The sequence below is a fragment of the Silurus meridionalis genome, chromosome 11 (assembly GCF_014805685.1).
Source record: "Silurus meridionalis isolate SWU-2019-XX chromosome 11, ASM1480568v1, whole genome shotgun sequence".
NCBI lineage: Eukaryota > Metazoa > Chordata > Actinopteri > Siluriformes > Siluridae > Silurus > Silurus meridionalis.
The window spans coordinates 5595671-5611841 of record NC_060894.1 but is presented as its reverse complement, the minus strand read 5'-3'; the positions used below and the strand labels follow the sequence as shown (position 1 = coordinate 5611841).

The following is a 16171-nucleotide window of genomic DNA, read 5'->3' as shown; positions in this document are numbered from 1 at the left end:
GATATTACAGCATTTGGAAAACTGTTTGCATACTTTTGCGTTATTGGGAGATTGTTATAATGTTTAAATATTACACCTTAACATTAGCAAACTAGTTTTTTTAAAAGAACAAATCCTGTAAAATGGCGCCGTGTATACTATGAACAGTATCGCTAAAACTCGTTCATAAATGCTGTGGCAAATAGGTCAAAGATTGGTATGAGGGTGTAGAGAAGAGTACGTTGCAGTACTCTAAATATACTTAAAGAGTCGCTGTTTACAGAGAGACGAACAATAATTCTCACCACGCAGTACGAGTAATCTTCAAGCTTTCCCTGAGACCGAAAATCATTGTTACAGAAGCTTGTGTTCACTGAGGACTGTACTCCAGAATACAGCACCATTTTAAAATGAGAACGGAAAAGATGATATCTTCATTTACGACATTATGTCATTTGGCATGGGTATTCATCATCATTCGAGCTGTCCAAGCAGATTTGAGCTACACATTCCCGGAAGAAACGAAGCAGCAATATGTGATCGGAAATATAGCAAAGGATCTCGGACTTGACCTGAAACGATTGTCTGCTCGTAAAGCTCGAATAGAGACAGAAGGCAGCAATAAGCGATACTGCGAAATTAATGTGAGTAATGGAAATTTGGTTGTGGCGGAAACAATAGACCGAGAGGAGCTCTGTGGGTCGAAAATTTCTTGCATTCTTAATTATGAGCTTGTGTTGGAAAATCCTCTTGAAGTGCACCGCATTTCACTGCAGATTGAGGACATAAACGACAACGCGCCGAGATTCCCTAATGGTCGGATAATGTTTGATATCCAGGAATCAGCAGTTAAAGGCGAACGTTTTCCTTTGGATGAAGCTCACGACTCTGACATAGGCCAAAACGCGATTCAGGGATATTCACTTGAAAGAAATGCTCATTTTGTTTTGTCAATTAAAGAAAACGCGGACGGAGGAAAATATGCTGAACTGATTTTGGATAAGCAGCTGGATCGTGAACAGACGAATGAAATAGATTTAATATTTACTGCGATTGATGGAGGGACTCCACAGAGGTCTGGTACTGCTCTTATCCACATCAATGTTCTTGATGCTAATGACAATAGCCCGGTTTTTAGTCAGTCTGTGTATAAGGTGACTCTGGCTGAAAACACACCGTTGGGTGCAGAAGTAGTTACAGTGAGCGCTTCAGACGCTGATGAGGGCGTGAACGGAGAGGTCAGTTATGAATTTAGTCGAATATCTGATAAAGCAGCAAAAATATTTTCCATCGACAAGACAACTGGTCATATTACAGTAAAAGGAAATATTGATTATGAAGAAGAAACTACGTATGAAATGAGAGTTCAGGCTAAAGATGGTCCTGGCTTAGCATCCACTGCCAAAATTATTATAGACATTACTGATGTAAATGATAATGCACCCAGAATTATAATTAAATCATTAAATGATCCAATTTCTGAGAATTCTGAGATAGGAACTGAAGTGGCAATAATTAATGTTCAGGATAACGATTCAGGAGATAATCGAAAAGTCAGATGTTTCATTCAAGAAAATGCTCCTTTCCAATTAAACCCATCTATCAAAAACTATTTTTCTTTGGCGACCGCACGCTTATTAGACAGAGAGAGGACATCAGATTATAATATAACAGTCACTGCTACTGATGGAGGCTCTCCACCTTTATCAACATCCATAACCTTCCATCTATCTGTATCTGACATCAATGACAATCCACCTGTATTTGAGCAGCTGTCCTACACTGCATATGTAATGGAAAATAATAAAGCAGGAACATCTATTAGTGCTATTATTGCAAGAGACCCAGACTGGAGGCAGAATGGTACAGTACTGTATTCTCTGGTGCCCAGTGAGATGAATGGTGTTCCATTTACCTCATTTGTATCCATTAACTCAGATACTGGAGTGATTCATGCTGTGAAATCATTTGATTATGAGAAGTTTAGAGACTTTAAAGTCCAGGTTGTAGCCAGAGACAATGGTTCTCCTCCACTCAGCAGCAATGTGACTGTGAGTGTGTTCATATCAGATGAGAATGATAATGCTCCACAGATTTTATATCCTGATCCAGAGGGAAAACCATTTATGACAGAGATGGTTCCTAAAGCTGTTCTTTCTGGCTCTTTGCTTTCCAAAGTGATCGCTGTGGATGCTGATTCTGGTCAGAACGCATGGTTGTCGTATCAGATCGTCAAATCTACTGATCCAGGACTTTTCACTATTGGTCTCCATAGCGGAGAGATCAGGGCTCAGAGGGACATTTCTGAATCTGACAGCATGAAACAGAACCTTGTTATCTCAGTGAAAGATAATGGGCAACCTCCTCTTTCTGCTACGTGTTCTGTATATTTACTTATTTCTGATAATCTTGCTGAAGTTCCAGAACTTAAAGACATGACTTATGAGGAGAACAATTCCAAACTGACTTTCTTTTTGATAATTGCACTGGTTTCTGTTTCCACTTTCTTTTTGACTTTCATTATTCTGATCCTGGCTTTGAGATTTTGTCACAGAAGAAAACCCAGACTGTTGTTTGATGGAGCAGTGGCCATTCCCAGCACTTATCTTCCTCCCAATTATGCAGAAGTGGATTGTATGGGAACTCTCCATAGTTCTTACAATTATGACACATATCTAACCACAGGGTCACGCACCAGTGACTTCAAGTTCATCACTTCTTACAATGACACCACACTTACTGCTGATGGAACTCTGAAGAAGGTTCAACAAGAGACTTTATCTCCGAATTTGATTACACTTAACAATTCAGAAGTGGAAAATGAGGTAAGATAAGATTTTTTCCATATTTTATAAAACAATAACAATAATAATTATTATTATTTCTTTGATTATTACTTTTCTCTTTTATCTCATGCACACAACTGTAAACAGGAATTAATTTTGTTCATACAGTAAGAACTGTATGAGGTCTACCTTTATTATTGTTTAATGCTAGATCAATACTCTCAGAATGCAGTACAGGTGTCTTTTAAAAGTAACAATGCACCCTATCCAAAAAATAATGCACACTGTTGCTATTGACCAGACAGGTGACTCTTGAGCCTCAAGTTCTTGGAAAAGGACAACCTCTCTTTTAAAATTTGTACAAATGCAGTTTCAGCACTTTTACTTCAGAATGCCTTTTAGTGCACTTTTTATTATTAAGATTACATCAGGATCAACCTACAGTTTTTTGCCATCCTTAGTTCATGGGGTCAGCTTGCAAATTATTTTGTCTTATTCCTTTGCCTGCTGTTTAATATTGTGTGATTGACAAGCTTATTTAATATATTACATACTGAAGGCATTGAGCAAATGTTTGTTATTAGACTATACAGCATCAGATGTTTGTTTGGAAACTAACAGTGTTTGGACAGGGATGTAACACTGAACATTGATTGTAGTGAAAAGCTGTATGTGGCTTTTAATACATCACTCAAAAAATGACTGTAGCAGAAATTGCTGACTGAGAGGAGCTTTGTGGTTGGTTGCCATCATACACAATAAAATGCAACTTTTTATTGGAAAAGTCTTTGCATGCAGTCACCATGTAATTTGAAACTATCACTAATTATGTGTCACAGATTTTCATGGACACCATTCACCTTAAGATAGAAGAATGTGTATATTTTGGATGAGAATCAGAATGTACAGTAGATGTTGGAGAAACTCACAGAACCAATATTGGCTTGAAAATAATGGTATTTTTTTTCTTTATTTTTGGGAACTAATGGAGAATGTGCTTAATACAGAAAAAAGGCTTTTGGATTAAGAGTTAGACTGAAAAACAAAGATATATATCAAAACAACACTTACTGGGACTGATGGCTGTAAGCTGCAGAGATCAGGGACTATATGGGCATGATCAAAGTTTTGAGGTCCTTTGACTCTGAAGATTTCAGAAAGTTCAAATCCAGGTTTAGCCAGAGACAATGGTTCTCCTTCACATTGCAGGATTGTGGCTAAGAATGTCTTAATAGCAGAAATTATATAAAAATGATAACTCTCTACAGATATTATAGCCATCTCCAGAGGAAAAGACTTCAATGAAAGAGATTATCTCAAAAGCAGCTTGATCTGGCTCTCTGCTCTCCAGTATGATGGTGACTATGTACAGAATGCGTGGCCATCACATTACATTGTCGAATCTACTAATCATGTACTTTTCATATAGTTGTCTACATAGCAGAGAGATCTGGCTTCAAAAAGACATTACTGAATTGACAGCATGACAAAATGCATTGATATCACAGTAAAAGTCAGAGGACAGCCATCTCTTTCTGATGCCTGTTCTGTATATTTATTATTGCTGATAATCTTGCTGAAGTTCCAAAATATAAAGACATAACTTATGAGGAAAGCAGTCATGTCACTTTCCATATCCACTTCTTTCTAAATTTTAGAATTCCGATCCTGGCTGTGAGGTATTGTCACAAGAAAAATCCTGAACTATTGTTTGATGGAGCTGTCCAGCAACAACAGAGCATAAGAAATGTTTTAGCACTAAGTACAAAATAGATTTTGGTAAATCTTTTGTATTATGTTCCTGGACAAATATTTTTTTAAATAACCCAGTCAGTTTGAATAGGAAATTCATGTAATTACTTTAATATGAAAATAATATTGTTTCAATAAAAAAAATTGAGGAATGGGCATTACTGACTCTGACAGCATAACACATAACCTTGTTATCGCTGTTAAGGACAACGAACAGCAACCTCTTTCTGCTACCTGTTCTGTATATTTACTTATTATTTTGTTTCTTCTATGCTGCTAACACGACGAGAAAGAAAGAATGCGTGGATTTGGCAAAAAGTCAGATCACATTTAAAAAGACACAAGATAAAGATGAGGATGTTTGTATATATTAATATGTCCCGTCTCCACATGGGATCACTTAATCAGTAGAATTATATCAGCAAATCGTATTCATGGCTAATGCTGCAAAGTGACTTAAGTGTGATCGTATGAATGTCTAGATTATCTTAACGCCTGGGAATTGAAGCTTCAAAGAGCATTTATTTTTTATTGCATGTTTAATAAATAATATTTACTTAGTTATCGTAATACATGTAAATGTATATTTAAAACTGTTTTATTTGGAGTATGTCATGTATAATATTTAAAATGTATTTCCCCCCTCTTCGTGACAATCATCCTTTTAGCAAATAAAAAAAAACTGTTAAAAGTTTTATAGCGTTTATACATCCCCAACAACCGTTTCATACCGTGAATTTACTGTGAATCAATCGGTGATATTACATCATTTGGAAAACTGTTTGCGTTCTTTTGTGTTACTGGGCGATTGTGATAATGTTTAAATATCACACCTTAACCTTAGCAAACTAGTGTTTTTTAAAAACAAATACTGTAAAATGACGCAGTGTATACTATGGACAGTATCGCTAAAACTCGTTCATAAATGCTATGGCAAATAGGTGAAAGATTGGTAGGAGGGTGTAGAGAAGAGCACGTTGCAGTACTCTAAATATCCTCAAAGAGTCGCTGTTTACCCAGAGACGAACAATAATTCTCACCACGCAGTATGAGTAATCTTCAAGCTTTCCCTGAGACCGAAAATCATTGTTACAGAAGCTTGTGTTCACTGAGGACTGTACTCCAAAAAATAGCACCATTTTACCACACGACTTTGTATAAAATGAGAATGGAAAAGATATCTTCATTTACGACATTATGTCATTTGGCATGGGTATTCATCATCATTCAAGCTGTCCAAGCAGATTTGAGCTACACATTCCCGGAAGAAACGAAGCAGCAATATGTGATCGGAAATATAGCAAAGGATCTCGGACTTGACCTGAAACGATTGTCTGCTCGTAAAGCTCGAATAGAGACAGAAGGCAGCAATAAGCGATACTGCGAAATTAATGTGAGTAATGGAAATTTGGTTGTGGCGGAAACAATAGACCGAGAGGAGCTCTGTGGGTCGAAAATTTCTTGCATTCTTAATTATGAGCTTGTGTTGGAAAATCCTCTTGAAGTGCATCGCATTTCACTGCAGATTGAGGACATAAATGACAACGCGCCGAAATTTCCTAATGGCCGGATAATGTTTGATATCCAGGAATCGGCCGATAAAGGAGAACGTTTCATTCTAGATGAAGCTCACGACTCTGACATAGGCCAAAACGCGATTCAGAAATATTCCCTTGAAAGAAATGCTCATTTTGTTTTGTCAATTAAAGAAAACGCGGACGGAGGAAAATATGCTGAACTGATTTTGGATAAAGAGCTGGATCGTGAACAGACGAATGAAATAGATTTAATATTTACTGCGATTGATGGAGGGACTCCACAGAGGTCTGGAACTGCACTTATCCACATCAATGTTCTTGATGCTAATGACAATAGCCCGGTATTTAGTCAGTCTGTGTATAAGGTTACTCTGGCTGAAAACACACCGTTGGATACAGAAGTAGTTACAGTGAGCGCTACAGACGCTGATGAGGGAGTGAACGGAGAGGTCAGTTATGAATTTAGTCGAATATCTGATAAAGCATCAAAATTATTTTCTATCGACAAGACAACTGGTCATATTACAGTAACAGGAAATATTGATTACGAAGAAGAATCTACCTATGAAATGAGAGTTCAGGCTAAAGATGGTCCTGGCTTAGCATCGACTGCCAAAATTATTTTAGACATTACTGATGTAAATGATAATGCACCCAGAATTATAATTAAATCATTAAATGATCCAATTTCTGAGAATTCTGAGATAGGAACTGAAGTGGCAATAATTAATGTTCAGGATAACGATTCAGGAGATAATCGAAAAGTCAGATGTTTCATTCAAGAAAATGCTCCTTTCCAATTAAACCCATCTATCAAAAACTATTTTTCTATAGTGACCACGCTTATTAGACAGAGAGATGACATCAGATTATAATATAACAATCACTGCTACTGATGGAGGCTCTCCACCATTATCAACATCCATAACCTTCCATCTATCTGTATCTGACATCAATGACAATCCACCTGTATTTGAGCAGCTGTCCTACACTGCATATGTAATGGAAAATAATAAAGCAGGAACATCTATTAGTGCTGTTATTGCAAGAGACCCAGACTGGAGGCAGAATGGTACAGTACTGTATTCTCTGGTGCCCAGTGAGATGAATGGTGTTCCATTTACCTCATTTGTATCCATTAACTCAGATACTGGAGTGATTCATGCTGTGAAATCATTTGATTATGAGACGTTTAGAGACTTTAAAGTTCAAGTTGTAGCCAGAGACAATGGTTCTCCTCCACTCAGCACCAATGTGACTGTGAGTGTGTTCATATCAGATGAGAATGATAATGCTCCACAGATTTTATATCCTGATCCAGAGGGAAAACCATTTATGACAGAGATGGTTCCTAAAGCTGTTCTTTCTGGCTCTTTGCTTTCCAAAGTGATCGCTGTGGATGCTGACTCTGGTCAGAACGCATGGTTGTCGTATCAGATCGTCAAATCTACTGATCCAGGACTTTTCACTATTGGGCTCCATAGTGGAGAGATCAGGGCTCAGAGGGACATTACTGAATCTGACAGCATGAAACAGAACCTTGTTATCTCAGTGAAAGATAATGGGCAACCACCTCTCTCTGCTACCTGTTCTGTATATTTACTTATTTCTGATAATCTTGCTGAAGTTCCAGAACTAAAAGACATAAATTATGAGGAGAGCAATTCCAAACTGACTTTCTTTTTGATTATTGCACTGGTTTCTGTCTCCACCTTCTTTCTGACTTTCATTATTCTGATCCTGGCTTTGAGATTTTGTCACAGAAGAAAACCCAGACTGTTGTTTGATGGAGCAGTGGCCATTCCCAGTGCATATCTCCCTCCCAACTATGCAGAAGTGGCGGGAGCTGGAACTATCCGTAGTTCTTACAATTATGACACATATCTAACTACAGGGTCTCGCACCAGTGACTTCAAGTTCATCACTTCTTACAATGACACCACACTTACTGCTGATGGAACTCTGAAGAAGGTTCAACAAGAGACTTTATCTGCGAATTTGATTACACTTAACAATTCAGAAGTGGAAAATGAGGTAAGATGAGCTTTTTCCCATATTTTATAAAACAATAACAATAATAATTATTATTATTTCTTTGATGATTACTTTTCTCTTTTATCTCATGCACACAACTGTAAACAGGAATTAATTTTGTTCATACAGTAAGAACTGTATGAGGTCTACCTTTATTATTGTTTAATGTTAGATCATCTCTGAATGCAGTACGTGTCTTTTAAAAGTAACAATGCACCCTATCCAAAAAAGAATGCACACTGTTGCTATTCACCAGACAGGTGACTCTTGAGCCTCAGGTTCTTGGAAAAGGACAACCTCTCTTTTAAAATTTGTACAAATGCAGTTTTAGCACTTTTACACAGAATGCCTTTTAGTGCACTTTTTATTATTAAGATTACATCAGGATCAACCTACAGTTTCTTGCCATCGTTAGGTCATGGGCTCAGCTTGCAAATTATTTGGTCTTATTTCTTTGTCTGCTGTCCAATATTGTGTGCTTGACAAGATTATTTAATATATTACATACTGAAGGCATTGAGCAAATGTTTGCTTTTAATACATCACTTAAAAAATGACTGTAGCAGAGATTGCTGACTGAGAGGAGCTTTGTGTTTGGTTGCCATTATACACAATAAAATGCAACTTTTTATTGGAGAAGTCTTTGGAATTGCATGCAGTCACAATGTAATTTGAAACTATCACTAATTATGTGCCACAGATTTTTATGGACACCATTCACCTTAAGATAGAAGAATGTGTATCTTTTGGATGAGAATCAAAATGTAAAATAGATGTTAGACAAATTCACAACACCAATATTCCGTTCAAAATAATGGTATTTTTTTTCTTTATGTTTTGGAACTAATGAATAATGTGCTTAATACAGAGAAATGCTTTTGGATGAAGAGGTAGACTGTAAAACAGAGAAATATACTGTATTTCAAAACAACACTTACTGAGACTGATGGCTGTAAGCTGCAGAAACCTGGTACTATACATAGATATAGGCATGATCAAAGTTTTAAGGTCCTTTGACTCTGACGATTTCAGAAAGTTTAAAATCCAGGTTTAGCCAGAGACAATGGTTCTCCTTCACACAGCAGGAATGTGGCTAAGAATGTCTTAATAGCAGAAATTATATCAAAATGATAACTCTCTACAGATATTATAGATATTATAGATGTTATAAATATTATAGATGTTCTCAAAAGCAGCTTGATCTTGCTCTCTGCTTTCCAAAGTGATGCATGTCCATCATATTACATTGTCAAATCTACTAATCATGTACTTTTCCTATATTAGTCTACACAGCAGAGAGACATGGCTTCAAAAAGACCTTACTGAATTGACAGCATGAGAAAATGCATTGATATCACAGTAAAAGTCAAAAGACAGCCATCTTTTTTTGATGCCTGTTCTGTATATTTATTATTGCTGATAATCTTGCTGAAGTTCCAAAATATAAAGACATAACTTATGAGTAAAGAAGTCATGTCACTTTCCATATCCACTTCTTTCTAAATTGTAGTATTCCGATCTTGTCTAAAAGTTATTCAGTTATTCTACATGTGAGCCTTTAAAAGTTAATCGATGTGTTTTCATAGTCATTCGGTTGCAAGAGCTTCAGCATCGGCATGCGATTTTGCTTTTTAGGTTAATATAAGAACAAAACACAAAATAAGACATGAAATGCGCAACTGAACTCATCTAAATGTAATAATAAAAAAGTAGGGAGGCGACCAATGACAAGACATTAAAGGAGACAAGAGTTTAATCAAAATAAAATGCGGGTTGCATCGTGACCACATTTTAAACGAAAGTACGCGCTTTAGTGCTGAACATACAACAATCGACGCGAGGGAATTTAGGTCACAATTTTCTCATTTTGAATATATATTTATTCTATACATAATAATATTATCTTGACGTGCATTTTAGTCAGTCCACCTCGTTAATATTAATGTTACTTAGCAGACCTCTTTAATAGTATTTAAGCTGAAGACTGTTTCAGGACCACGGGCTGAAAGACAGCGTCAAAAACGGCTTTGGTCAAATGAAGGGAAATTACATTATGCAGCTTACTCTGGACGTTTACATTTTTTCCTTTACTGTACCACATGTTGGTGGTGAAAAAAAAAAATCTTAATTTGGTACAGCAGTTCATTAAAAAAAAAAAAAACACGACCATATACCACACGTCGCATCTTAAAGGTCATCATGGGACCGCTCTATTTGAATCAGCAAATCGTCTTGATGTTAAATGCTTTAAAGTGATTTATGTGTGATTGTATGAATTGCTTGTTTGATTGTTATCATCAATATAGTGCTCTAAACTTGAAAGTGGAACGTCAATGAGGATTGTTTATGTGCTATGAAAAATATTTATCCATTTAATGTTTGTAGAACTTTCTATTCGCGGTATGTCTCTTATAGCATTTTAACTTTCTTTTTCCTCTGTTTGTGATTCTATCATACAGTTAGTAATCGTAAAGAAATACAAATTAAATAGTGTTTTCGCGTCCCCAAATATCGTTTCATACTTTAAATTTACAGTGAAAGAACTAGTGAATTGCAGAAGGTGGAGAAAATACTTTCTTACTTTCGTGTTATTGAGAAATTTTAATAATTAGTAAATATAACGCCTTCATTTAGTGTTTAAAGATAACAAATGTTGCAATGTGACGCTGTGTGTAATATGAACATACTTTTATACCAAAGACTGTAAAAAGAACATTTACTTATAATCTTATACTACAGTACTCATGTTAGTTCTCACTCTCCAGTGTTCTGTATTTTTGAAAGATTTATGATCAAACGCTTGATGTCACCCAAATGAGGATGGGTTCCCCTTTTGACTCTGGTTCCTCTCAAGGTTTCGTCGTCATGGCTTGCTCATCAGGGATAAATGCACACCATTCACCTTAACTGAAAACAGACAATGTCTGTTGTGAAAAGCGCTATAGAAATAAACTTGACTTGACTTGAACAGTATCGTGGAAACTCGGTTTTAATTGCTGTAGCAAATATGTTAAGGATGTGGGAAAGAGCAGGTTGCAGTATTCTAAAAATACTCTGAGAGTCGCTGTTTACTGAGAGACGAAAAATATATTCCCCCCACCCAGTTCGAGTAATGTTCCAGATTTTCCTAAGAGAGAAAATCATTGTTATAGAAGCTTGTATTTACTGGGGACTGTATTCCAGAAAACGGTACCATTTTAGCAAACGCCTTTGTTTCACATGAGAATAGAAACGATGATGTCTTCATTTTCAACAGTATATCGTTTGGCATGGGTATTCATCATCATTCGCGCAGTCCGAGCAGATTTGAGCTACACATTCCCGGAAGAAACGAAGCAGCAATATGTGATCGGAAATATAGCAAAGGATCTCGGACTTGACGTGAAAAGATTGTCTGCTCGTAAAGCTCGAATAGAGACGGAAGGCAGCACTAAACGGTACTGCGACATTAATTTAAACAATGGAAATTTGGTTGTGGCGGAAACAATAGACCGAGAAAAGCTTTGTGGGTCGAAAATTTCTTGCATTCTTAATTACGAGCTTGTGTTGGAAAATCCTCTTGAAGTGCACCGCATTTCACTGCAGATTGAGGACATAAACGACAACGCGCCGAGATTTCCTAATGATCGGATTACGTTTAATATAATGGAATCGGCCTTTAAAGGAGAACGTTTCCCTTTGGATGAAGCTCACGACTCTGACATAGGCCAAAATGCGGTTCAAGGATATTCACTTCAAAGAAATAGTCATTTTGTTTTGTCAATTAAAGAAAACGCGGACGGAGGAAAATACGCTGAACTGATTTTGGATAAGCAGCTGGATCGTGAACAGATAAAGGAAATAGATTTATTATTTACTGCGATTGATGGAGGGACTCCACAGAAATCTGGTACTGCACTTGTCCACATCAATGTTCTTGATGTTAATGACAATAACCCGGTTTTTAGTAAGTCTGTGTATAAGGTTACTCTGGCTGAAAACGCACCGTTGGGTGCAGAAGTAGTTACAGTGAGCGCTACAGACGCTGATGAGGGCGTGAACGGGGAGGTCAGTTATGAATTTAGTCGAATATCTGATACAGCAGCAAACATATTTTCTATTGACAAGACAACTGGTTATATTACAGTAAAAGGAAATATAGATTATGAAGAGGAAACTTCCTATGAAATGAGGGTGCAGGCCAAAGATGGGTCTGGTTTAGCATCCACTGCCAAAATTATTATAGACATTACTGATGTAAATGATAACTCACCCCAAATTATTCTTAAATCACTAAACAACCCCATTCCTGAGAATTCTGAGAAAGGAACTGAAGTCGCCCTAATTAATGTTCAGGATAATGATTCAGGAGATAATCAAAAAGTCAGATGTTCCATTCAAGAAAATGTTCCTTTCCAGTTGAACCCATCTATTAAAAACTATTTTTCTATAGTGACCACAAGCTTATTAGATAGAGAGAGGACATCAGATTATAATATAACAATCACTGCTACAGATGGAGGCTCTCCACCTTTATCAACATCCATAACCTTCCATCTATCTGTATCTGACATCAATGACAATCCACCGGTCTTTGAGCAGCTGTCATACACTGCATATGTAGCAGAAAACAATAAACCAGGAACATCTATTAGTGCTGTTATTGCAAGAGATCCAGACTGGAGACAGAATGGTACAGTACTGTATTCTCTGGTGCCCAGTGAGATAAATGGTGTTCTACTGTCATCATTTGTATCTATTAATTCAGATACTGGAGTGATCCATGCTGTGAGATCATTTGATTATGAAAAATTCAGAGACTTTAAAGTCCTAGTTGCAGCCAGAGACAATGGTTCTCCTCCACTCAGCAGCAATGTCACTTTGAGTGTCTTTATATCAGATGAGAATGATAATGCTCCACAGATTTTATATCCTGCTTCAGAGGGAAAGTCTTTGATGACTGAGATGGTCCCTAAAACTGCCCTCTCTGGATCTCTGTTATCCAAAGTGATTGCTGTGGATGCTGATTCTGGACAGAATGCATGGTTGTCATATCAGATCGTTAAATCTACGGATCCAGGACTTTTCACTATTGGTCTACATAGTGGAGAGATCAGGACTCAGAGGGACATTACTGAATCTGACAGCATGAAACAGAACGTTATAATCTCAGTGAAAGATAATGGGCAACCTCCTCTCTGCTACCTGTTCTGTATATTTACTTATTTCTGATAATCTTGCCGAAGTTCCAGAACTTAAAGACATGACTTATGAGGAGAGCAATTCCAAACTAACTTTTTATTTGATCATTGCCCTGGTTTCTGTTTCCACCTTTTTTCTGACTTTCATTATTCTGATCCTGGCTGTGAGGTTTTGCCACAGAAGAAAACCCAGACTGTTGTTTGATGGAGCAGTGGCCATTCCCAGTGCATATCTTCCTCCCAACTATGCAGAAGTGGAGGGAGCTGGAACTCTCCGCAGTTCTTACAATTATGACACGTATCTAACTACAGGATCACGCACCAGTGACTTCAAGTTCATCACATCTTACAATGATGCCACACTTACTGCTGGTGGAACTTTGGAAAAAGTAAAAAATGAGACTTTATCTGCAAGTCTGATTACACTTAATACAGGAGAGGGACATGAGGTAAGATAAGCCTTTGCTTCCAATTTTTTTTAGTTTTTTTGATTTATATTTCTTTCTTTCTTTCTTTAAGCTTGTCATTGCACTGAAGAATATATCCTGCTTTTTTTTTTTAATATGATCGTTTTACTGATGGTTGTCTAAAAACATTTCTTCCATTCTTATTTATCTATTTTATAAGGAGTACACTCTTACTGATGGTGAAAAAGATCAATTTAATTTAAGTATAATTCATCTATCTGTTTGAAATAATAACTTTGTAAGGCTATTCCATTTTTATTTTTTTTTAAGATTTCCACTCAGTTTTCGAGGGATTTGTTTTATGTTGTGAACAGCAATTATGCATTATTAAGGTTTGTTGAGCTCATTTCCCTAATCTGTTAGTCAACTTTTTTGTTAATTTTGTGTAAGAAATACAATGCATTGGCAATTGATTAAGAAGAATACATTGTGGGATTCTCCACGAGTTCACTTCAGTCATAGAATTGAATCAGCAAATCGTCTTCATTGTTAATGCTGCAAAGTGACTTAAGTGTGATTGTATGAATGTCTGGATTATCTTAGGGTTTTGGATGTGTAGCTTTAAAAATGAGTTTTTTCTGCATGTGTTATAAAAATATTTACTCAGTTATCATAGTACATGTAACGGTATCTTTTTATTTGGAGCGTGTCACGCGTAGTATTGAACCTTTCTTTTCAAATTGTTTGTGATTCTATCATCCAGTTCGTAAAATTAAACAAATTTAAATGAACTATTATTTATACATCCCCAAATTCCATTTCATACCGTGAAATTACTGTGAATCAACAGGTGAAATTAGAGCATTTGGAAAACTGTTTGCTTTCTTGAGTGTTATTGGGAGATTGTGATAATGTTATATATCACACCTCTACTTTAGAAAACAAGTGTTTTAGAGAACAAATCCTGTAAAGTGACGCAGTGTATACTATGAACAGTATCGCAGAAACTCGTTCGAAAATGCTATGGCAAATAGGTAAAATGATTGGTATGAGGGTGTAGGAAATAGCACTTGCAGTACTCTACATATACTCAAAGAGTCGCTGTTTACCGAGGAACAACCAATAATTCTCACCACCCAGGAAGAGTAATGTTCCAGCTTTCCCTGAGACCGAAAATCATTGTTACAGAAGCTTGTGTTTACTGAGGACTGTACTCCAGAATACAGCACCATTTTAGCACACACCTTTGTTTAAAATGAGAATGGAAATGATATCTTCATCTTCGATATTATGTCGTTTGGCATGGGTATTCATCATCATTCACGCTGTTAGGACAGATTTAGCTACACATTCCCGGAAGAAACGAAGCAGCAATATGTGATCGGAAATATAGCAAAGGATCTCGGACTTGACGTGAAAAGATTGTCTGCTCGTAAAGCTCGAATAGAGACGGATGGTAGCAGTAGACGGTACTGCGAAATTAATGTGAGTAATGGAAATCTGGTCGTGGCGGAAACAACAGACCGAGAAAAGCTTTGTGGGTCGAAGATCTCTTGCATTCAGAAATATGAGTTTGTGTTGGAAAATCCTCTTGAAGTGCACCGCATTTCACTGCAGATTGAGGACATAAACGACAACGCGCCGAGATTTCCGAATAATCGGATAACGTTTGATATCCATGAATTAGCCGATAAAGGAGAACGTTTCCCTTTGGATGAAGCTCATGACTCTGACATAGGCCAAAATGCGGTTCAGGGATATTCACTTGAAAGAAATGCTCATTTTGTTTTGTCAGTTAAAGAAAACGCGGACGGAGGAAAATATGCTGAACTGATTTTGGATAAAGAGCTGGATCGTGAACAGACAAAGGAAATTGATTTAATATTTACTGCGATTGATGGAGGGACTCCACAGAGGTCTGGTACTGCTCTTATCCACATCAATGTCCTTGATGCTAATGACAATAGCCCGGTTTTTAGTAAGTCTGTGTATAAGGTTACTCTGGCTGAAAACGCACCGTTGGGTGCAGAAGTAGTTACAGTGAGCGCTACAGACGCTGATGAGGGCGTGAACAGAGAGGTCAGTTATGAATTTAGTCGAATATCTGATACAGCAGCAAACATATTTTCTATCGATAAGACAAATGGTCATATTACAGTAAAAGGAAATATTGACTATGAAGAAGAATCTACATATGAATTAAGAGTTCAGGCTAAAGATGGTCCTGGCTTAGCATCCACTGCCAAAATTATTATAGACATTACTGATGTAAATGATAACTCACCCAAAATTATTCTTAAATCACTAAATGACCCCATTCCAGAGAATTCTGAGAAAGGAACTGAAGTTGCCCTAATTAATGTTCAGGATAACGATTCAGGAGATAATCAAAAAGTCAGATGTTCCATTCAAGAAAATGTTCCTTTCCAGTTGAACCCATCTATTAAAAACTATTTTTCTATAGTGACCACAAGCTTATTAGATAGAGAGAGGAC

General features: G+C 36.8%; 1 protein-coding gene across 1 annotated transcript in view; it reads left to right on the top strand.

The window, feature by feature from the left end:
• Window positions 1-16171, top strand: part of LOC124393520 — a 243501-nt gene that overhangs the window by 14754 nt on the left and 212576 nt on the right. Inside the window, 6 exon segments of the mRNA XM_046861414.1 lie at window positions 358-2804; window positions 5459-5469; window positions 5565-6896; window positions 6898-8089; window positions 11291-13260; window positions 13262-13718. Coding sequence (XP_046717370.1) covers window positions 358-2804; window positions 5459-5469; window positions 5565-6896; window positions 6898-8089; window positions 11291-13260; window positions 13262-13718 — 7409 coding nt within the window.